Below are 23508 nucleotides of genomic sequence, written 5' to 3'. Positions count from 1 at the left end.
AAATACCATTGCGGTAAAGAAATGTCGTAACGAACGCGTGATTTGACTTTCACGGTCAATGCTGAGAACTGGGATCAAGGTCGCTGGATATAGGGCTGAATTTGGATCTGTTCCTCGGATTCGTATGAATTTTAAAGAGGTGGATTACAATAAATTAATTAAATTTACAACTTTTATGACATTATGTTGTGTTTTGGTGTATTTATTATTGCATAGGAGAATACAGCATAGGACAAAACGTGTTTTTGTGTCATGCAAACAAACTATATAATACAAAATGGTTAAATGATTACAGAAATGTTATTCATTTTAAAGTTTTAAAGTGTAGTCTTGTTTAATATTGTGTAATTCTTTGAAAGTCATGAACATTTCGGTAGGTAAATGTGTAAACCGTCTTATAAAAAATCAGAAGTCAGAAAATACGACTGAAAACATGTCATTAATATAAGTGAGAAACGCCAATGCCCGCAATTTTAATATTTATGAATACACATACAAATTTGTAAATCTGTGAAGTTGTTAATACATAAATTATTAACATATTAGTCCTGTCAAAACGTCAATATTATACGTTTCAGTGTGTTTAAAATGCAAGTAAATGTACCTGTGGTACAACCACACTTTACGTAAAAATACACACGTATTCTCATGAGATCACGTTGTTGTTATTATTTCCATGTGGAAGTCTATAAGAAGACGTTTTTAAATTGTTGCTGCTGAAACGTCTATATTTTTCATGTTTTACAGAACAGCATATCACTGAAGAAAGAAAATCTTTCAATAACATGTAGGCGAGAACGAATTTGTAGCTCTAGCTGAACTTTTTCCATAATGAAAATCTTTCTTGACTCAGTTATCAGTTCTTAAGAATTGTTCAACAGTCACATTTATAGCGCTGGTCCAGGTCAAGAATAAAGCATAAATATTCAATGCTCATCAGCTTTTCTGTGCTTCCCTCAACCAGAAAAATTCCAGCCTTGTTGAAGTCATCCGTCGGAATGTGCATGCACACTGGAGGTGACGTTTATAAAACCTCCGCCGAATTTCCATTTTCAGTTGCGACTGACGGGGGAAGGTATTAGCAAACATGACAGCCATCTAAAAACAATAAATAACTTACAAGGTTAACGGAATTGAGCTTTCTTCTTCCTTTTTAAATTATTCATCGTACATAATCCTGGTAAGGAACTTCCTCTTTCATCTTAAGCTGTTCCTCCCTCGAAAAAGTGCCTATGAGACTTCAAAAAAAAAGTAAAATACCTGCATGATGGAAGCTTACAGGTACCCAAAGCCAAATTGACAGCTCGGGTGTGAGAACTCAAAATATTCAGCGGTATAATTAGCACATCTGCGTTTTTGCTTAGGACATGAAGTCGCTAATATGGGAGATGCATGCCAACACTGTGTCAACTGACTATTTTTGACAGACACACCGTCAAGCATGAAGTTTGCTGCATTTGTGGAAAGTGACAGAAAATATGTTGGATTGTTTGAACCCATGGTTGGGTGAAATATTGACAAACTCAGTCGTTGGGTTTAAATTAACCTACATTCTTAAAAATACATTTGCTTCACGATGCCATAAAACAACCATTTTTGGTTGAAAAAACAGTTCTTCTAAGAACCTTTGACTGAACCAAAAAATAGTTCTTCTATGCCACCTTTATTTTAAAGAGTGTATGCTGGGTCGTTTCAACCCAAAGTTGGGTTAAATATGTATATATAAAACCAGTGGTTGGATCAGTGTTCGAATTGAAGGGGGTCTGGGGGGGTCCCGGACCTCCTATAAGCCTTAAGGGACCCCCCATAAAGCACAAAAATATAAATTAGGGGGGTCCCCTGGTTTTTATTAAAATTAAAATACTACATAAATTTAAAATCCTCATTTTGCGTGTCACAAAGCGATACTGTCCATTATTTGTCCCAATTTCGCAATAAAATAATTCAAATGACTTCTGTCGGAAATAAAGAAACTCGCAAGTGCGCCTCATGCTGTTTTCTGGAGGAATTGACAGACGAGTTAATGTCTCTATCTGCGTGTGGAGTATTTTTTACCTCAGTTGCGGTAAGAATCTTTAGTAATCTTTAGGTTTAAGGGTTTTTTTAAAAATCTTCTCAAACCATTATTTCATAACAGTGGCAAAGCTATCCACTCAGACTGACAGCTGGTCAACCCAGTCACACAAAATATTTTATTAGGAAAGCAGAAGAAATCACGCTTAAATGATAATAAATGATAGTCTCTTTAATACTATCGCTCAACTACGCATCTTTCAGAAATAAATAATTATTTGTAGAAAGTATCTTTTGCATGTGTTTTTTTAAACCTTGGAAAAATGTAACATGCAGGGCCGAAGTGGGACTCATTTTCAGCCCTGGAGTTTCATGTCTTAGACCGGCCCACTTTAGTTCACCACTGACTATATTAAAATAATATAATTAAATCCTCAGTGCACTATTCTTTGCAGCCTTAATATATTTTCCAAAAATATCGTTTCCAATTCAATGCAAATAGTCTAAAAACAGTTAAGATTTTGCCATAATCATGCAGCCCTACCATAAGGTATTTTAATATTATTCAATTAAACTTATTCAAAAACTGCTGAAAAGGATCAAATGTTTTCCCCTATATTTTTTCCCCTAGCGTTTGCATGAAATAGATGAAGAATAACTATTAATAGATTAATCATTGTTATAACTTACCGGTAGATTTTTACTTTTTTTACATTTACATTTACCTTTTATCAAGGTATCAAGTTGCGCTCAAGTTTATTTTAAATCTAAACGTGCAGCAAGTCGACTCAAATAGACGCGTCTAAAACAAAACTCGTGTTCACAGGCGACCGCTTTGAAAAGCAGAAGGCGGCGGCGCGTCATGCGTTGTCCATGCGTTTTAAATGAATATGAACCCTAATTATGATTATGAACGCAAGAATTACTTCGTGGTCGGAAGTTGGGGCACAATCAACTTAGTCATAAAGCGGTGGGGACGTATACCACCCGCAAATTACGCGAATGGGGCTGCTGTGAGTGCTGGGGACAGCAACCTTCAACCTGGTGGCATGATAACTATCTTTAAAATGATGTATCTTTAAAAAGATTAATTATATGTAATTTATACAGTGAAGAAGACAGTGTTATTATTCATTTGATTCTATTTATGTACCTAAATACTACTGTTAGATCTTGCTTTATTTGTAACTTTGTTCTTTTCTATTTTTATATGCTCATAATTTTTCAGTTTTGCTGATCCGAAAATTATTCAATCTATGACTCAAAAAACGCAATGTAATCATCCATTTAACCACTACTATATAGTAAAATTATGTAATTTAAGAATGAGTCCACCCTATTTCACCCCTATTCTGTTTAAAAGTTCTGCCCTTGCCAGTGTTTCACACTAATTTGAGGGGTAAACTTTTTTAGAGTTTGAGTTAAGGGTAATTTGGGGTTTCTTTGATTAAAACCAGGATCAGATGATTGTTGATCAAGGACGATCACACATCTTACATTGTGAAATCACAGCGACCCTATAATGAGGGGGGTGGAGCTTGGCCGGGGGGTGGGGCTTAGCTAGGGGACCCCCCATAAGCTTTGACATAATTCGAACACTGGGTTGGATTGGTCCATATTTTACCTAACCATGTGTTGAAACAACCCAGCATTTTGATCACTATGGTCATCTTCTACACGAAAATAACATTAGCAGGAGACATTATAGTAGAAATCCAATGATGGCTTCTGATCTCTAAACGATATTGATAGGTCTTGCCCTGCTTTTGACTCAAAGCTGAGCACGGGCAGAAGGTCTCTCCTCTCTTGTTCTTGTCTAAAGGCTTGAGCACCATTGTAATTAGTCACACCACCTGGACTTTTACTGGCGCTGCTCAGCCTACCTCAACTAATTATTGTGGACTCATTAGCCAATGTTGGCTGCAAAGTGAACAGCCATTAAAGTGCTGGTGGTAAATCACTTCTCTGCAGGAGATCATCAACAGACATAAGAGGGCCAAACATAAGCATGTACGGCTTCTTTAAAGTTGATGGAATCTCTTTGTGAGACATCATTATGACATCACCTCTGACAATTAGATGTCCCACCTCTGACAATGATGTGAGACTAATGCAAATAATTAATGAGATTTACAAATGATATATATTTGAAAGTTCTATGTCAAATGTACAGAGCAAAGCCTAAAGTTCTCATGAAGACGTTTAAAGAAGCATTAGCCATTGTATCCTAGCCAAGGATTCTGATAATTACAGGTATGTGAAGCAACATTAAACAGAGTACTTAAAGTGGTTGATGTGAGAGATCAATGTGATTTGCCAAATGCACAGTGCAATAATGCAAACAAGCAACAAAGCATCTGCTCTATTATCTTGAAAAAACATTAGGCTAAGCCAAAAAATACATATAAAATCTGGCAGGGGAACAGGGGAAATAAGTACTTAAATGGCATTAAAGCCAAATTCAAAAGAACAAACGACCCAAAACTGAAACAGATATCACTGAAAATAATAGGATCTCTGAAAGTGGTCTAAAAAGTGCAGTGGATTCGCATACGATTACATTTGTGGTTTGCAAAGACTTCTGTCTAGCCAGAAAAAAAGTGCATCAATATGAGAAGAGTCTTTAAGACAGATTATATATATCATAATAGAAGAAAGATAAAGGAACATCATATTCATGAAGACATTGTCTCTCTGTGAATTGTCTTTCAAGTCAAAAGGGAATTCTAGGAAAGTTTTGTATTGTTTCTTTAGAGACCACGGGTATTGTAACACTTAGCAATGTTTAAATTGATCCGACTGAATCAATTGTGTTAACCTCATTAAAAGTATATTAGTCTGTGCACACAATTGACAAAATAAGTAACATCTTGTGCAGAACTAACTCCGGTCCTAGAGGGTCAATCTTTTATACCTTTTCAAAGTCTGTTCACTCTAAAAATGGCTGTTATATTTGGCCCATAATGGGTAAATATTGGACAGAACACACCACTGGTTTAAAACAGACCCAATGCTGGGTTGTTTTAACCCAACTTTTGGGTTATTATACCCCATGTTGCATAAGAACAACCCAACATTGGGTCATTTTTAACCCAGCATGCACTCTAAAAACAAACGGTGCTATATAGCACCAAAAGTGGTTCTTTGCTCGTAATCATAGAAGAACCGTTTTTAGTGCCATATAGCACCGGTGAAGCACCTGTGTAGAACCATATAGTGCTATGTAGAACCATATGTGGTGCTATATGGCCGCTATTTGGTTCTACACAGGTGCTTCACCGGTGCTATATGGCCCTAAAAACGGTTCTTCTATGATTATGAGCAAAAAACCACATTTGGTGCTATAAAGCACCGTTTTTTTTAAAGTGTGTGTTCGTCCAATATTTACCCACTATGGGTCAAAAATAATCCAGCCATTTTTAGAGTGTACAACCTTTATCCAATACAACAAGCATTTTGTGCAACAGAAAGGTTCGGTGTTGGGGTGTATGGTTCTATAAAGAACCTTCAACATACAAAAAACATTTTAGGAACCTTTATTTTTAGGAGAGTGCCCACATCACTCACACCCAGCCTGCGAGATGGGCAACTGGGCAGTGCAAAAATGGATTCAGGGAATAGGCGCAGACTTCTTTTTCCGCCGGTGGGGAAATGCACTAGCCTGGCTCCGCCCTTCTACGTGCTTCCACTTAATTTTCATTTCGCTTCAGTACAACGTCTGGGACTGCTGTGTAGAGTTTCGTTTTCTTCTGCAAAAATCTGCAGATCCAATCAGCGAACAGAGGGGGGTGGCTTAGAACAATGACGTTGAGGTTGGGCGCCAGACAAACGTCATGACCAAACGTTAGCGATTGGTTATGGCAGATTCAGAGTGACTCTGGGCAGATCCAATAGTTTTAAACTTCAACAGAGGACCCTCCTTAACGGAAGTAACGCTTTGCAATGGAGCGTGGCCAGACTCTCTGCACAAATGAAATAAATGTACGACACAATTACTAAAGCCGTAGTACATAAAAAAATTGCTGTGCATAAAATCGGCTGTGCAATTCAGAATAGTAATCGACCAGGTATTATTAGTGTATATCAGCATTTATCTTCTCATCCTTATGCTCGGCACAACGTCACACAACGCTAGGTTGCTTAGCATTGGCAGACGCCACAGGAACACCCAAGCCCCTTGTTCAGCTTATTTATCAAGGTATTGTAGATATTACAACTCAATTTCAAAAGCGTTTTTATTTAAAATTAATTTAGCACATCTGTCATTTTCTGTGGGTGCTCGAGGCCCGAGAAATGTTTAGACTTTTTATTGCACAAAAAGTCAAAAGTACTATGCCTAATATGACTTTCTGAAGTAGTCATGTATTTACCATTTTTCCATCTGCAATTATTAATGAAGATCGAGAGTGCAGGAGGGCGAGAAAATGTTGTTTTAGTTAAATCCGAGTGGGCCTTTAAGGACCTCTTTGTCCCTTGTTGTGAGGACATATAAATATGTTAAGGTCCCCAAAGTCGATCTCTTCATTACGTCAGTGTCCTAGTTTGGCTGCAGCCCTCCTGTGCATCAGTGCCCTATGCACAAGAACACCTCCAGTCATTCTGCATGGAGGCAGAGAGGAGTCCTGTTGCCTTCTGCTTTGTCTGGCATAGACAGCTCTGATTAATGGTCTCATTCGGCGGTAATTAATGCTTTCCAGAAGTCCTGTCCTGTCTACACGGGAACAATCTTCCAAACTGTCGTGACAGTACGAGAGGCCAACAGACTGAGCTAAAGAAATTACATCACACAACAAGCAAATTAATCTTCAATCTGTGCGGCTTAATGAAGGCAGAAATCCTTAACATAAATAACACGATTAAAAAAAGAAAAAAATATGTATTTGCTAGACTGTGAAATCTGTCTGGGGTGATGGGTATTTTTTTGGTTTAAACAGATATGCTGTCGAAAAATAATTGAAATTAAAAAACATGGATGAATAAGGACAGGAAAAACAGCTGAATGTATGAAGAAGAAAGAACAAGTTTTGGTTGTAATTGTGTTTTTGATGAGAGCTGAAGCCGATGCGGATTCTGTGAGCTGAGAAAGATGAGACTCCATTCAGAGTCGTAAGTGACGCATGAAGTGATCAAAGACAGTCGAGAGTTACCGCTTCAATCAGAGCGGGATTGTGCAGATAAGAGAGGAAGAGAGAGGAGCTTTGACCACCTCCTCCGTAACGATTTTCTGGCTACATGAAACAGATCACTCCTAGAAAAACCCTATCCCGGTTGATTTTTTCTTAAATCCTAGAAAAAAACAGCTTTTTCCTGAACATACTCTGAGAGTTTATCTAAAAATGGATCTCACGTTTTTCCCCCGGTTAATTCCCTTTTTCGTATCTTTGCTTTTACCTTTGACACTTATTTTTGATATGGTAAAGAATTTGTAAATCCGCGATGTGCTATTGATGGTCTAATTTAAATGCTGCACACAAGTGATTCCTGAACCGGTGGGACGTGTACCGTACCTTAGGGGGTACTGAAGTGTTTTTCATGGGGAAAGATTTTGTTTTGTTAAACATAAAAAAGTGAAGATAAAGGCAACTGGGAAAAAAAGGAACCTTTGCTTAAAGGATGTTTACTTGTGAAATACTGGTTTTAACACCTCATTATGAACTACTATTCATAGTACAAATCAAATAAATTTCTTAACTTGCATAAATTTGTATAATTTAAAAACAACAATCATACAATTATTAGAATAAAGAAATAATGAAGCCCTAAATCCAATGTCACATTGGAGAAAAAAGCAAATCGTACTAAGGCATACAAATTAAATCATACAAACTGTTACGAATTATAGCCACTAGTGTTCTCAAAAGTACCGGTATTCGGAACCAAAAAATAAAAAATCTTAGGTACCAGGTTTTTTTAAGTACCGGAACAACCCTGGAACCGGGTCCAACCGGGTCTAACTGGAACAAATGCGCTGTTTGACAGGTTGTCAGTTGGAAACTTTTCATAGACGACACATGATAAACGTGTTTTCTCTTTTTGATGACATGTACAAAATTCTTGTGTTAAAAAGTAATGAATGTATCTAGTTTTATGGATGCAGATACTTAACTCTATGTAGTCTTTTGTAAATGTAATATCTCAGTTTTGTTATTTAAAAACAGCTATTTAGTGTCAGTCATCTCATGTTGCATCTATGTTCAAGCAGTTGTCTTACTGAAGTTTTTTGTATTTGTCTTTTAAAGCATCAGAGGATGATGTTTATTAGCATGAAGGACACCACCAGCAAACAAACACAGACAACAGCTGCTAAAACCTTTCAGCAACAAATGCATTTTATACAGAATGGCAATGCTTTTATATTATTATTTTATATTAACATGTAACTATATTAATAAAATTGTATTTAATTAGCATGTTTTTGTGTTTTGCTTTGATACCGAAAATGGTACGAAAACCGTAAATTGGTAAAGGTATCGGTACAGACAACTGAAATTTTGGTACCGTGACAACACTAATAGCCACCTTAAAGACAAGGCTGCTTTATCTTGTGCATATACAGTAGCTGATGACAACAGATTATCTTGTAGGCATGTTGTGTAAAAAAGTAAAATAGTAAACATTTACAGTTTACGATTTTCAAATAGTACAGTTTTCACACTACAAGTTGGGATAAGGGCTTAGGGGGCGTGTACAACCAACAAAACAAACATCTGTCTTTTTTAAACATTTGTTAAAGTATATTATGAAAAACTTTTATTATTCTCTAATTTGGAGGAATAATACACCTAAATATTAAGAATATCTCTTCCTGTCTAGCAATGTCTGTTTATTTTTAAACTAGGAATGCACCGAATATTCGGCCACCAAAAATGGCCCAAAAGATCATTTTCTTTTTGAAAGACTTTTATCACTGAAACAATACGGCCGAAAATGTTGTGATGACGCAAGCAGAAACTGCGACCTGCACGTGCTTGTCTGAAGCAACATCTGCAGTGTGGACGTATTTAACCGCAAAATGCGCTAAAGTAAGCAGCTTTCTGTAGGCACAGATGCACATGTGGTTGAATGTGTCAGACGTGAATCGATCAGAATTCTTGATGTGTAAACTTTAGAGAGAGTTGCGCTAATGTGTCTCATACTGTCCATTAACATACATTTGGCGAATAAAGCAATGAAAAACAACATAACGTTTTTATGTGAAGCGACTGTTTATGCTGCGCTGTTTAGGATTCGCCCTCAGTCTCTTTGTGCGCGTGCGTTTAAGGGCACTCAGTAGTGCACACACGGAGAGCACTGCAATATTTCATAAAAAAATTTGCAATGTAATTTTTGATTTCAGGGGACATTAAAGAGTAACTAAACCCCAAACCAACTTTTTTTAGTTAATGATCTGTAAGAATGATGCTTTATTAGTGCTGTTCATTGATTTTAGTAAGTTTTTTGACATTTGGATATAAAGTGTTTCAATACTACAATATATGGTGTAAAAACGTCTGAGTGCTGCCCTCTTGAGGTTGAACGGGGGCTACTGCAGTTGAATTTTCCTATTGGATGTTGGGTCCAAGAAATGACTCGTGACGTAAGCAGGTTCAAGATCACCACGCCCTTGTTACGATCTCACCACACACTTAGTTCGTCCCCTCTATCTCCGTTGGGATCTGTCCACTTTTCTTGCATTTTTCAAATATTGCAGTGGGTGGAGTCAGGCTCTGACCAGGGGTTTAGTTACGCTTTAATGATAAAAGAAAATACACGGTCTCAACATTTTAAGTACAGTATAATCAAATTGGCATTAAAAGTCTTAGTATTTTCTATCTTGACTAAAGATGAGTTGATATCGCTGTAACTTATAAAAGAAACCAACTTAACTTACTTTTGTAAGTTAAAGCAACTCATCACCAGTCAAGACAGAAAGTACTAAGTTGAACTAATGTCTAAAGCCAATCTAATTATATTTGAAAATTTAAGAGATCATTTTTGCAGCGTATATACTGTAAATATACATCCATCACTGCAAAAGCAAAAAACTATAATATAATAAAATATCATAAAAAATATCCCTCAAAATGTCTTTTATTACAAGGACCATACTATTGATTTAGAAAATGAGTTAATAAATAAGAAAAATGATGTCACACATTTTACCAAACCATACGTAAATCAACATAATAATAGCAGAGGTAAAAAATAAATGCGTATGATACGCTTCATTGATCTGGCAGAGGTGGAAAGACAACAAGATGATTAGAAATGGTGTAAAAAGTGTGGCATTTGAGGCAGGGCAGAAATATTGATTGGCCACGTTTATGTGCTGGTACAGGGCATAATTTGTTTTTCCTGGAAATGCGCAATGATGGATAGCTTCACTTGAGTGACTAAGCCTTACAGCAAAAGATCACTTCCCCACCCACAAGGTCACCTTGCCAGACCAAAAATGGATTTTTGCACACCACTATTTCTTTATGAGCCATATTGAATGAATTCACTCGCTGGAAATCATGTTTGATAGTCGTGTCAGGGGCGTCTGTTGGTCGAGCGCGGGTAGCCCGCACAGAGATGGTCAAATAATGGCATCAGACGACAGTATTGATTTGGGATAGATTTCATATGCTGAGATGCGAAGGAGTTTAAAGAATATACTGTTAGCTTATGAAAAACAGTAAAGATAAATAGATTATGCTGAGATTGCGTTTCATTGTTTTCTTAGCGGAGAAGAGAAAGATCAAATTAACTTGATTTAAAAGAAACATTTCATGTCCGCTCCTCTGAATATTGTCGTATGTCAGTCCGGTTTTAAAGCATATTGAGGCCTTGAAGGTGTGTGGTGTTAAACACATAAATCCTCAATCTCAACAGTAACACCATTATTACCTTTTAAAATATATTGAAGAGGTCTGATCACAATTAAACGGCGAATATCTCTGATGTTTTAAACCGTTGACTCGATAGTCATTACGAACAAAAGCTGGCAAACAAGACGCACACACCCTACGTACTGTGCTAACTCATAACGTCGTGACAGAAAGTGGACCACCAGGTTGAACGAAAGAAATGAAGGATATTAAACCTTCGTGGATCGATCCGGTTGTATTTTACAAACAGCTCTTCCGTCGCCTTGCTTCACCGTAAACTAAACTAAAATAATAGAATGCTGCCAATTCAATTGGTGGGCCGAAGCGTATCGCACCACACATCATGAATATGGTGCCATAATATTTCCTGTGAATTCTCCGATTCATTTCTATTGTGCTGTTGGTTCTCTTAGAGGCTGTCAGATGAGGTCATTTCCCCTGTCGCACGGCTCTTTATCATGTGTCAGGGGCCATCGGAAGTGCGGGACACCTGGGTGATGAATATGGACTCACATGAACGATTCATCTTCCCGGCACTTTGGGTTTTTCATCAACGACTGCGTTTTTAACTGAGAGCCACGGAAACAGCCCCACCCAGATAGCACAGCATGAGCTATGGCATTCTACAAACCCGTCTAAAAAGTCTGAGGTCCCATGACTGATGCTTATGAACTGCGCAAACAAACATGATTTTCTGGACTCGAGTCTGACAGACTAAAAATCAAATCTTTCATTGCCAGGATAGTCATAAACCTACTGATTATATTTGTTATGGCATTCTGGCCCGTGCCCGCACAATATTAACCCCATCAGTTTGACTTATGAATATTAAGTAGAAGTCTTAACAGTCCAGGGGCCTCATTTATCAACAGTGCGTAGAAAATGTTCTATATTTGTACCTACGAATGAAATTTAGAATGTGTCTAAGTACAAAAAAATCGGGATTTATCAAACGTGCGCACCGGGTTCGTACGCACATCAGTAAGTAATCCTTGATGATAAATCCCACTTGTTCTTAAGCACCATGCTCGTGCACGTTCATGGTCATTTGCATTCCGAAACGCCTCCGATGAACCATAAATGGTGACAACACCTCCCGTTTTAAGTCACGTGGTTGTGCTTTTTCCCACAGAAATTGAGTTACTGGTGGATGAGGTTAAATCCTAATAACACATCCTGTTTGGTTTAGTTAGTGCGGGAGGAATGACTAACAAAAGAAAACAAATCTACATGTGAACATGTTACCAGTGAGTTTAATTCCGTTGAATATGAGCAGAGAACACTTCCAGAAATAAAAAAAGTGGGTTGACATTAAATTAACAGCAAAAAAAAACGCGTCACAGCACACCGACGTGAAACGAGTGCAACTGGAGGAGGACAGACAACTTTCCACCTTGGACAGCAGCATATATAACCAGCATCATTGCCGCGATCTTTGAAAACGCGCTACCGGCGGAATGGATTATTTGCCAAGTCTTCCAATAACGCAAGCTAATCCATTGCGCTGTGTCAAGCATTTGTCGGAGACTTAATTTATACAAATCACATGTAGAGCTTTCACAGATACATATCACAAATAAATCATTATACTTATTTGCTGTTACCATACTGACATTGATAATTTTTAACACCTGCTTGTGGATAAAAAATAGACACTTCTTTACTCACTGGAACAGGGTTCTATGTAGTATCGCTATTCTACCACTAGATGCTGTGCGTACGCATACTCAGAGGTGTGCGTATATTTACACACATTTCTACGTATAAGTGCAATTTGATAAATTCCACACTTTGCGTAAAACTGTTCCTACGCACACTTTACGCACACTTCTGTGCGTACGCACGTTTGATAAATGAGGCCCCAGTAGTCTTGAAACCATCTCTTCACATGTAAAAGTCTGATGTCCAAATGTTTTTCAGAGAGATTTCATAGTATGTTGCGTTGCATTGCATATTTATTTAGTATTCTGAATGGAAGAAAACTGGACAAAACTGTGTTGATACTACTAGTATGAAAAAGGCTTTTTTATTAGGTACTGTATACAATCTCATGTTCAGCATGAATATAACCATGAAGACTCATAAGATGAGATATAGCTTATCTGTTTGCTGCACAAATGACAAGATACTCTGAGACACCACCATTACAGAAATACACTTTAAACACATTACAAAATCTTTAGAAGTTTCTTGGGATGTTCCTCCAGCATTGAAGCTGAAAAACTTTTTTTACTTCATTTTGCAATACACAACGTTCTTACAACGTTTTAACATGCTTTCACTCTCAACTTTTCATATATTGACTCTCAGAAAAAAGGTACCAGAAGGTACAAAAGTTGTCACTGGAGTGGTACTTCAGCATATTTTTAGGTACCATTATGCACCTTTTAGGTTCAAAAGCGTACTTTTTGAAAAGGAGTAATGATTTTATAAATACTTGTATAAATGTAATGTAAAAAAGTGTAAGTTAAATACAATTATGCTGGATGTAAAGAGCCACACAGATCCAAAATCGAAAATGACCTGTATTGCATTGTGTCCATCAATAAGCAGCTGTCCATCAATATAAACAATATGCAAAGTAGTTGAACCAAAAAGTGCACGATTAATAAAGTTATTGGCTTCTAAAGTAGGGAGTCGACTCTGAATCGCTGAAACAAGTCTTCATATGGATTGAATCTCCTGCCTGACTTTATCCACGTAATACGAACACTTTGCATAATAATAATCTCCGCCTACAGCCTTGCCCGCGTGAGAAACGAAAACTATCACCTGCCCACAGCTACTTAGTGTGTAAACGTCATATGACGCCGTGTTTTCAGTTTGTGTTGTTTTCACTACCAAAGGATGAAGAATCTTTGGTTAAAATTACTTTTTCAAGGAGGGATATACTAAACATTTGGCTGTGAAGACTCGGCGATTAAAAATACTTTTTCACAAAGGGATTTAATAGACGTTACGAAATGAAAGATGGTTCAATACCCACTTTATTTGGAATAACATGCGTCTCCTAACCACAACCTGTAAGTATGATTTTAGCTACATACTTGCTTAAATGAGTGTAAATATTTTAATGTCGTCGTTTTTATAACCTGGACTAATGATGAATGATCTGTATTGATGTTGTTTTTTTAAACTCTTAATATACTGTCAGAGAGTCACATTAGCAAGCGGTTAACGGATGCTCACTTATGGCTTTGCCATGACCCGGTTAGCTTACATAAATGCTTAAATGAGTGTAAAATTGTTAGTTTCGATCGTCGTTATTATTGCTTGGATTAATGATGAATGATGTCGTTGATTAACTCTTTCACCGCCAGCGTTTTAAAAAAAAGTTGCCAGCCAGCGCCAGCGTTTTTCATGATTTTCACCAAAGTTTAATGCCTTCCAGAAAATGTTCTTCTTTAAATATATAAACATACAATATACCAAATGAAAGAACAGACCCTCTGCTTTCAAACAAAAAAAAAACCGTTTCATCCTACCTTTAGTGGTTCTTTTGCAATCAGCTTTTGAATATGGGTAGGTTTTTGCAAAAACACCATATTTTGAGCAAAAAGCAGAAATAATTCCATTTTTATGACGGACTTTTCATAGAGATCCCATTCAGAGCGATCTTTAAAACAGACACGGACATGCAGCAGCTTGCCATAGGGCAATACTTCCGGGTTTAAAAAGTTGCGGAAGGGCGCCACCTGGTGGATAATAGCGGTATTGCGGAAAGACGGAAAATCTCGTCATTGGCGGGGAAGCGTTTTCTCTTAATTGACGAGATATCTCGTCAATGGCGGGGAAAGAGTTAAACTCTTAATATACTGTCAGAGAGTCACGTTAGCAAGCGGATAACGCATGCTCACTTATGGTTTTGCTATGACCTGGTTAGCTTACATAAATGCTTAAATGAGTGCAAAATGTTAGTTTCTATCATCGTTTTTATTGCTTGGATTAATGATGAATGATGTGTATTGATGTCGATACTGTCTTTTCAGTAAATCATATTAGCGCTAGGTCAATACATGTTGCACTATTGTTGGTCTGTGCCACTTATCTGTGCAGATAATCTGTCAGTTGACCGATCAGAGCAGAGTAGGCTACTGAAAGGTGGGGTTTAGGCAGACTGAAGGGCCGGGTTTACTTTTTTCCGCGTCCGCGTCCGCGCAGCTTTCCGAGTATAGTCCCCGCGGCTACACGCGGATGGCCGCGTTCGACACTATACGCAATACAAATTATTTCTTATTCAAATTATTAGTCTAACAGGCTGTCAGGGCAGCACTGATTTGGCGACATTTACAGTACATTAAAACATTAGGATAGGTGAAGAAAAGTAACTGATCCACCATTCCAAACACAGTTTAGTAAAAACAACAAGACAACAAAGAACAGGAATCAACAAACATGCTCCACAGCTTTAAAAGTTAAAGAAGAAAAACGATAGTGTGTGTGCAAATGCTGTCTATTTCCTTTGTATAATTGTTTATAGTGGAGTGTCCTGTCTAAATATTTTCACGCGCATGCGCTGTCGTACGCGGACTGTACGCGCACTGTCCGCGCGGGCTCAAATTTTGGGCTGCACGCGGATGGTCCGCGCGGCCGGCCGCGGACCCGCCTGATGACGAAAATGACGTCATGCGGACGGCGCGCATATGCAGACGTCCCGAGTATACTTTTGGCTTGAGTTGTTGAACAGCTTCACACGAATCGTTTGGGGATCTCTGAGAAATGGGGTAATTTTTTAATTTATATTTTGAGAAAATGACAGTGTTTTTTGACCTTGCATGCATTTAAACCTGTTGTCCGGGACTTATAAACAGTGAAAGGACGCTTAAAATTGGCATCTTACTGGCTCTTTAAAATTTAAAATCACACCCACACGTCAAGTCTGGTATTTGTGCAGTTTCTCATTGAAAGCCAAACGTTGAAAATCAACACCAAAGAAGTACGCTTTCGGGGAACAGTGACACAGAGGGGGTACTACTGTAAAAAAGTTGATTCAACTTTAAATTTTGAGTTAATTCAACTGAAAAATATTAGTTGACACAATTTTACTTTTTATTTTATTTTAGTTAATTAATATTTGTAACTTACCTTTTTAAGTTGAACCAACAAATCTTTTTTTTTTACAATGCAGTATAAACAGTATGCAATAAAAAAAACTATCAAATAATCTTTCTTTAAAGGCCATTTGCAAAACAGGAAGTCACTTAATAGTCCCATCAAAGCAGCACACATTTACACCGCCGATAATTAAATTACCAAGCATTTGTTTCTTTGGATGTTACAAAAGACTACACTCGGTCTTGTATTCATCTCTAATGTGTTTCCCGATCCTCGAGGAGACGCATTGTCTGAGTAACACCACATTGGACACGAGATAGCCGAAGGTTTCGCCTTTGCTTTTGTTGCCATTTTAATTGATGGTGTGGCTCAGATGGCTTCTCCAGTTTCTAATGGAGTGAGAAGAACACAGCTTTGATGAAGTCTCACTACCAGCAGGGGCGAGAAGCTTCCTCCTCCCATTTCCATCCACTCCAGCAAAGACAAAGTACAAAGATGCTCCTTAATTACAAAGCCTCTGTACATGTCAGATACACATGGGTGAAAACAAATCCATCCTCCGGCATTCCGTATCCGGTTGCTTATTTATATATTTAAAAAACAAATGTTGGACATGGGAGAAAAAGAAATGCCTATGGGTATCATTTCATATGCAAAGTGATATTTTACTTAATGTTGGTGGAAATAAGAAAAGCAGAAGTCATTTGTAAAACTGCTTCGGAAGGTAGAGGTGTGCGCATAACCTCATATAAAATGGCACCATGAGGAACCTTCAATTTTACCCAAGACATAAACACAAGTCTTAGAAGTTCAAATGAACAGGTATGAAGTCCCTATCTAAAATATTTGAGTCTGAAGACACATGACATGGGTTGGCCATCAGGAGACCTCAGCAAAGAAAATGACAGGCACCTTTACTTAAGCCCAGGGGAATTCATTAGCAACCGCATAGAAAAGTTCCTTCAAAAGGTAACATCTGTGGATTTGGACTGCTTTGCCTTGTAGACCTACAGTATATGAATTCAACATACAGTAAAGCCATTCCGTCCAAACCTCTGAATAAACAGCTCTGTGAGGCTAGTTGATGTTGGTTAATTCCTTTAAGCAATATTCACTGCGTCGAGGTCATTTAACAGGCAATGGAGCTGCTAACAAGTCATTTATTACCGCGACTCAATCAAGGCGATTGCGAAGTGTGTCCAAATTAATAAGCGAACGCTTCCGATGTGAACTGCGCTTGCTATTTAGTGTTTGTTTAGCTATATCTGTTGACAGAGGCAACTAATGCATCTCATTCATACACATGCTCTCAATGGAGCTCCTGCCAAATGCAATAACACCGTCTTCATCTTAATTTAGGATACAAGGGTAAATATACTAACAAAAAGCATTTCGATAATCACTGGCCTTCTGTATTGGAATAACCAAATTAGCATAAAAGTGACAGTCAGTAGCTGGGCTTATAGCTTTTGCTTATACAAAATAAATATCACTGCTGGCCCACTCCTTCTTATTGATTTTGAGGTATTCATTTACAGGTGCATTTATGCATTTGGCAGACACTTCATCTAAAGCAACTTACAGTGGGTTAAAAGGTTAAAAACAAAAAGTGGTAAATTTTTGTACGATTTGCTTTTGTGCCGTGATGTTTTTTTCTATGAAAATCTTGACTTTGTACAAATTCATACAAATAGGCCAACTTGTAAAACATACAAATTCTCTTGAAATCAGGCTGGTTATAAGTATACAGGACGGGGTTCCCACACCTTAGATACCTTTAAATTTAAGGACCTTTTAAGAACTTTTCAGGTCCAATACCCTCAAATTCAAGGACTTAAGGTGGGGACACATTTCAAGTGAGAGCAAGGTTACATCGTGTTACCTTTTAAGATACATTGTTACAGTCCCCTTTTGAGGGAACTCGCGCTGTGTCACTGTGGTGACACTTTGGGGACGCCTCAGGGGTAAGTGCGTTTGAATGTGTATATCAAATTGACCAATGGTGAGGCTTAACGACAAAGACAGGGTGACATCGGAGACAGAAAGTATATCGCTATCTGAAATATTGCCAAAGAGGGCGTTACAGGGACGCAGGAAGTATGGCAAGGGAGACGCAGCGTCTGGTTCCCTTCTCAGGGAACAACAGGTACATACGTAACCCAAGACGTTTTCATGTGTCAAACACAACTATGCAAAAAAAGATTTTGGAATGGATCGACATTTGCATACAGAAATATATAAGCATTTAAAGCGAACAGTTTAGCACTACACTACAGAGGAATAATATGGATTTTTTTCCAGAAAACTTCTTGCAAAAAATAGATTCAAGCACTTTCAATGACCTGTATCTATGCATGTATATATTTTTTTAAACTTCCCAGGGCCTTGATTTTTTTCCCCAGATTCACAAACTTTCAAGGATTTCAAGGACCCATGGGAACCCTGATAGGAGCAAATTTTATCCCAATATTTTAGGGGTAAACTAGGGCAAATTGTTAATTTTGACAAAACAAGGGACAGAGAATGTGAAGAATAACAAGTTTTTATTATTTGGTTTATTTGAAATTCAAGTCCAATTGTGATCAAAGAGATGTGCATGAATAAATACATTTCTGGTTATATTCAATAGCTATTTGTTACAGACCTCAGCTGTTAAAGAAACCATGACCAATAAATAAATGATTATACTTTTTTACTTTAAAACAATTTGAATTTCTAAAGGGTAAAGGATTCAATGAACTGAATACAACACAAACTTGTCATTAAATCTCAGCCGTCCTGAATATCAACTCATTAATGCAGATTGCAAATACAACACAAAATGTTGCTTTAACAACAGATCTAGCTGTTTTTTTTTAATATTTTTAGTATTTATTTATAAAAAACTTCAAAACTCATTGAAACCCATCTTAAAATCTAATTTATATTTTCAAATTAGCAAATATATTTTCATAAATATTAAATATGAAATTCATGTTCATGTTAATATTTAAAAAAAAATTACTCTAAAAACAAATGATGTTAAATAGTACTAAAAGTGTTTTACTGGCTTGGAATCGTAGGGGAACCATTTTAAGTGCTATATAGCACCTGTGTAGTACCTGTGTAGAACCCTATTGTGCTATATAGAACCATATCTGGTGGTGCTACATCACCCCCGTATGGTTCTTCATAGGTGCTATATAACACTAAAAATGGTTCCCCTATGATAACAAGATTTTAGTTATATTTAGCACCAATTTTTTCTATAAAAGGGTTAAGCTAAAAATATTATTAATAATTTGTAAAAAAAAATTGTGAAAATGCACAATAAAATGACTTTTTCTCTCTGATTTCATATAAATTTAAAAGTAAACTGAACACAAGATATTATATTATGTGGCTTATAGTCACTCGCATTTTACAAAGAATGAGATCATTCCTGACTTGACCAGAAGTCTCCACGTTATAAAAATACAAAAAAGGGGAAATACAAGAACACATTCGCTTGCAATATTTACCCATTATACAGACCACATGTGCTATATATCCCAATGATGTGTCATTAATTAAATTCATTAATTAAAATATCTAAATAGTAATGATGTTTTGGAAAACATGCCATGGTCAGTTTTGTTCTCCAATGTTTTACTGCCACCTAGTGTTAAACAACGACTTCGATAGACGTCACACTAAAATGACTAATGGTTTGTTGCTGCTTATAATGTGAATATTTAATTCATTATTAAAGCGCTATATACATATCCTCTATAGATCTTTCAAATCCCTAAGAACAGAAATATCAGGATATCAAGGAAATTTGGTACGTCTGCAAAAAACTCCTTTTGATTCCTCTCCTTGTATGGAAGTTAGATATTCTCTCAGACTGACAAAGCCGACACGCACACATCAATCTCGCAGCATTATTCAATTACGCCTCTCCCTATCTTCACTAACATGCTTTTGATTCACTGCTACCCTCTCACAAAATACGAGATGTCAAAGCAGCAGACCAGCGTGCCATCCCGCACGTCACTCATCTATCTCTGGAAGGTCAACAGTGTTGTTCTTGCAGCAGAGGGGAGGAAGGCAATCACACTCATATCACAGTCTCAATGAAATGCTACTCGCCTCGGCCAGGATGGCGTTTATCTTCGGCAGCTCACCGATAACACCTTTTACTGTGGCGGTGATGTCAAACAATGACATCATTATGACTAGAATAAAGATTGTCTTTTCATAAAACAACTACATTGTGGTTGATTGATTGTTGTTTGGCTGGTTGTTCTCGGGTTTCAGACACCCGGTGTTAATGATAAGTTGCATTGTAGCCCGTGTAACAAAAACACAAAGGGTCACACAAAGATAAACTGCTGGAGTCCCGAAAGGTTTGTACCTGATCGATATGAGCCTATCATTTTTGTGACCTTGTCTTGTTAAATCAATGTGCCGCTATCATGTTCTTACTTTCAACACTTAAGTTTAAAATAATCAGATCTAAATAAATCCATAAAAAGTTGAGTGAAATGAACAAGGATTTGAACATCAAAGTCATTCTTAGCATTGCATGATACTGAAGAAAAATATGCTTAATAAAAAAATGCTTAATAATCCGATACAAAATATGCTATATGATAATGCTTTACGTTTGTAAAATCAATTTAAATTATGATAAACATTTAAAAACTGAAAATGATTAAACCAACATACTGTACATTTTTCAATTATTCCTGAAAAAAAGAAAGCCACACTATCCCTCTCGCCTACCTGATCTCACTAGAATTCGTACGTGTTTTACAAGTTGGCTAATTCGTATGAATTCATACAAAGTGGACCGTACAAATTATTTTAAAAAAATAACAATAATGAATTTTGATCCATAATGTAACAGTGACGAAAGCAAATTTACAAATGTGGCAGTTCACATGAATACAAATTATCCACCTCTTAAAATACATACAAATTGCCATGAGGTTTATCTTGCCATTTCTTCTGCTATCTGCATAGAAAGGGATAGTTAGCTCAAAAATGAAAATAATGTCATTAACCCTCATGTAATTCCAAACTCGTAAGACCTCCGTTCATCTTTGGAACACAGTTTAAGATGTTTTACATTTAGTCTGAGCGCTTGCTGACCCTTCATTGAAAATCTACTGTATACTTTCCATGTCCAGAAAGGTAATAAAAACATCATCAAAGTAGTCCATGTGACATCTGGGGGTCAGTTTTGGTACATACATTTTGGTCCAAAAATAACAAAAATTTCGACTTTATTCAGAATTGTCTTCTCTTCTGGTTCTGTTGTGAACCGCGTGCATGAGACTAAAGTCAAGTGACTGCAGTGGTGCGGCTGACGTCTTATCTGTTGGCGCCCCAGCTTTGTTTTGTGGCCGAGCTTCGTTTACAATCTGAGGGAGACGCACATTGTAAGTCTGAAAATAAACTTTGCAAACATGTCTGAGGATAACACGTCAGCCGCGTCACTGCAGTCACATGACTTTAGTCTTGTGCATGCGCTTCAAAACAAACGCAGAAGACAAGACAATGCTGAATAAAGCCAAAATGTATTTTGATGCTTCAACACATTCTAACTGACCCACTGATGTCATATGGACTACTTTGATGATGTTTTATTACCTTTCTGGACATGGACAGTATACCATACATAGATTTTCAATGAAGGGTCAGCCAGCTCTCGGACTAAATGTAAAACATCTTAAACTGTGTTTCCGAAGATGAACGGAGGTCTTACGAGTTTGGAACGACATGAGGCTGATTCATTAATGACATTATTTTTTTATTTTTTTTTGGGTGAACTATCCCTTTAACACTTGACTGTACAAAACTTTTTAAAGCATTAAAATCATACAGGCATTGCAATATTTATATAACCATGCTGATATTCCTACCACATTATGCACATGTGCGATATTTAGATATTTCGAGATGTGTGTGGGTGTGTGTAATGAACTTAAAATTAATCCTTATACTGAAAATACATCAGAAAAGGTAAGACAAAAATCACGTACCTCTGTCGTCTTGCATCAGGTCTTCAGTACACAAATGCAGTGTGTTTGTTTTCTATACATTCTTTTGCCTTTGTACAAGCTTTGTGCAAGTAAATACACTATATGGAGGTAAAAGTATTCAGAAGCCCTCTTTTAATGAATAGGTTTGAAAAAGCAGTGACTTGTACACAGGGATACAGTCATTTCGGAAATAAGGCCCTGTTGCAATAAAGATGAACAAATTCTTTAAAATGGTACTGTATTGTATTGTATGGTTTAGCATTGATTTTTGTTTCAATTGTAATTACTGGAATAGATAAACATTTTTATTGAAAGGGGGCATCCCAATACTTTTGTCTATGTGGTGTATTATTGTGTGCAATTTACAGTATGTGGTTAAGAGTGTGCTCACTTAATCATTTAGAAAGCGAAATCATTTATGGATATTATGTAAATAAGCCAACTTAAGAGTGAATTGAACAACATAAAGATTCAGATGTTGCAGAAGACAAGGGTCACTTACGGTCATTACACTGCGTTCCTGTGTAAGAGGTCATGGAGCAGTCACAGGTGTAATTCTCCCACTGCTGGATGCAGATTCCCATGTTGGCACAGGAGTCTTCTTGACATGTAGTGCTAGGACCTATGGTAGCAAAGCAGAGCAATGTAACACTACAGGCAAACATCCCATCATGCCGACAGGTGCCATGCAGGTGTGTGTATCAGAATGCATGCAGATTGGGTTAGTAGAGGTATTCAAAAAAACATCCCAAAAGCTGTCGAACGAACCAAAACGTAGATTTTAGTAATAAACGGGGTCTGTACATATTCAAAATGGCTCGTTACAAGAATCATTTCATACATGTGGCCAAGCATGAACTTTCTCACATCTGCACAGTGGAAAAGTCAACAACAACATTTAATAGCAAGATGTGTACATAGTCGAGTATGTACTATTGTTACAAATGTTAGGTGTGCACACCAGTCACGTGCAGAGACTTGAGCGCGCGCCAAACACATCCTGTGTTTTGGCACACTTGGGTTTATTTTTTATGGACAATACATATCATTAGCCAATTCAGAATAAGGGTGCGAGAGCATTCCCCCTGAATTAACAATGTCAACATCATAACGGTGAATAAACTGGGGTTGAGTGCATTTATTCATCCTAAATACAACTGTGAAAATAGGAGGTTAACCATAAACATAAACTTTAGTGTAACGAAAGGAAAAAACAAAGACTATAAGTGCATTTATTGCGCAACCCACAGTGCAACTTAGTACAATACTGTATGTCATAATTGAACATAAAATGATTCACCCCTGATATTTACTATTAAAACTTTCAGAAAAATCTGAGAGAAGCATCTCTGGTTTTATAACGCAGAACAGTTCTCTCAAATTTTTCCCATCAACGACATCCTGTCAAACTACTACCATATTAAAATACTTACTTGAGGATCTAAATACATCACGTTGTCTTAGCTATCCTTTGCAATTCTGTAAATCTGCCAGTTTGGAAGTGTTCGTCAATATCCACGTGCATATTCTTAATCAGTAACGTAACAGGTGCTACAACCGACTGGTAGATGACGTCAAATTAA

General features: G+C 37.2%; 1 protein-coding gene across 13 annotated transcripts in view; it reads right to left on the bottom strand.

Moving 5' to 3' along the window:
* nrxn3a (neurexin 3a) overlaps positions 1-23508 on the bottom strand; it is a 375985-nt gene that overhangs the window by 218510 nt on the left and 133967 nt on the right. For all 13 annotated transcript variants that reach the window (XR_010525159.2, XR_010525160.2, XM_065244835.2 and 10 more), the window contains one exon: positions 22428-22547. Coding sequence is in view for 11 of the 13 variants with exons in the window: in XM_065244835.2 (XP_065100907.1) it covers positions 22428-22547 (120 nt within the window). In the remaining 2 variants the exon portion in view is untranslated. The remainder of the gene's footprint in view (positions 1-22427; positions 22548-23508) is intronic.

This window comes from Paramisgurnus dabryanus, chromosome 17, assembly GCF_030506205.2.
Source record: "Paramisgurnus dabryanus chromosome 17, PD_genome_1.1, whole genome shotgun sequence".
Lineage (NCBI taxonomy): Eukaryota > Metazoa > Chordata > Actinopteri > Cypriniformes > Cobitidae > Paramisgurnus > Paramisgurnus dabryanus.
This window is presented reverse-complemented; position numbering and strand designations above follow the sequence as displayed.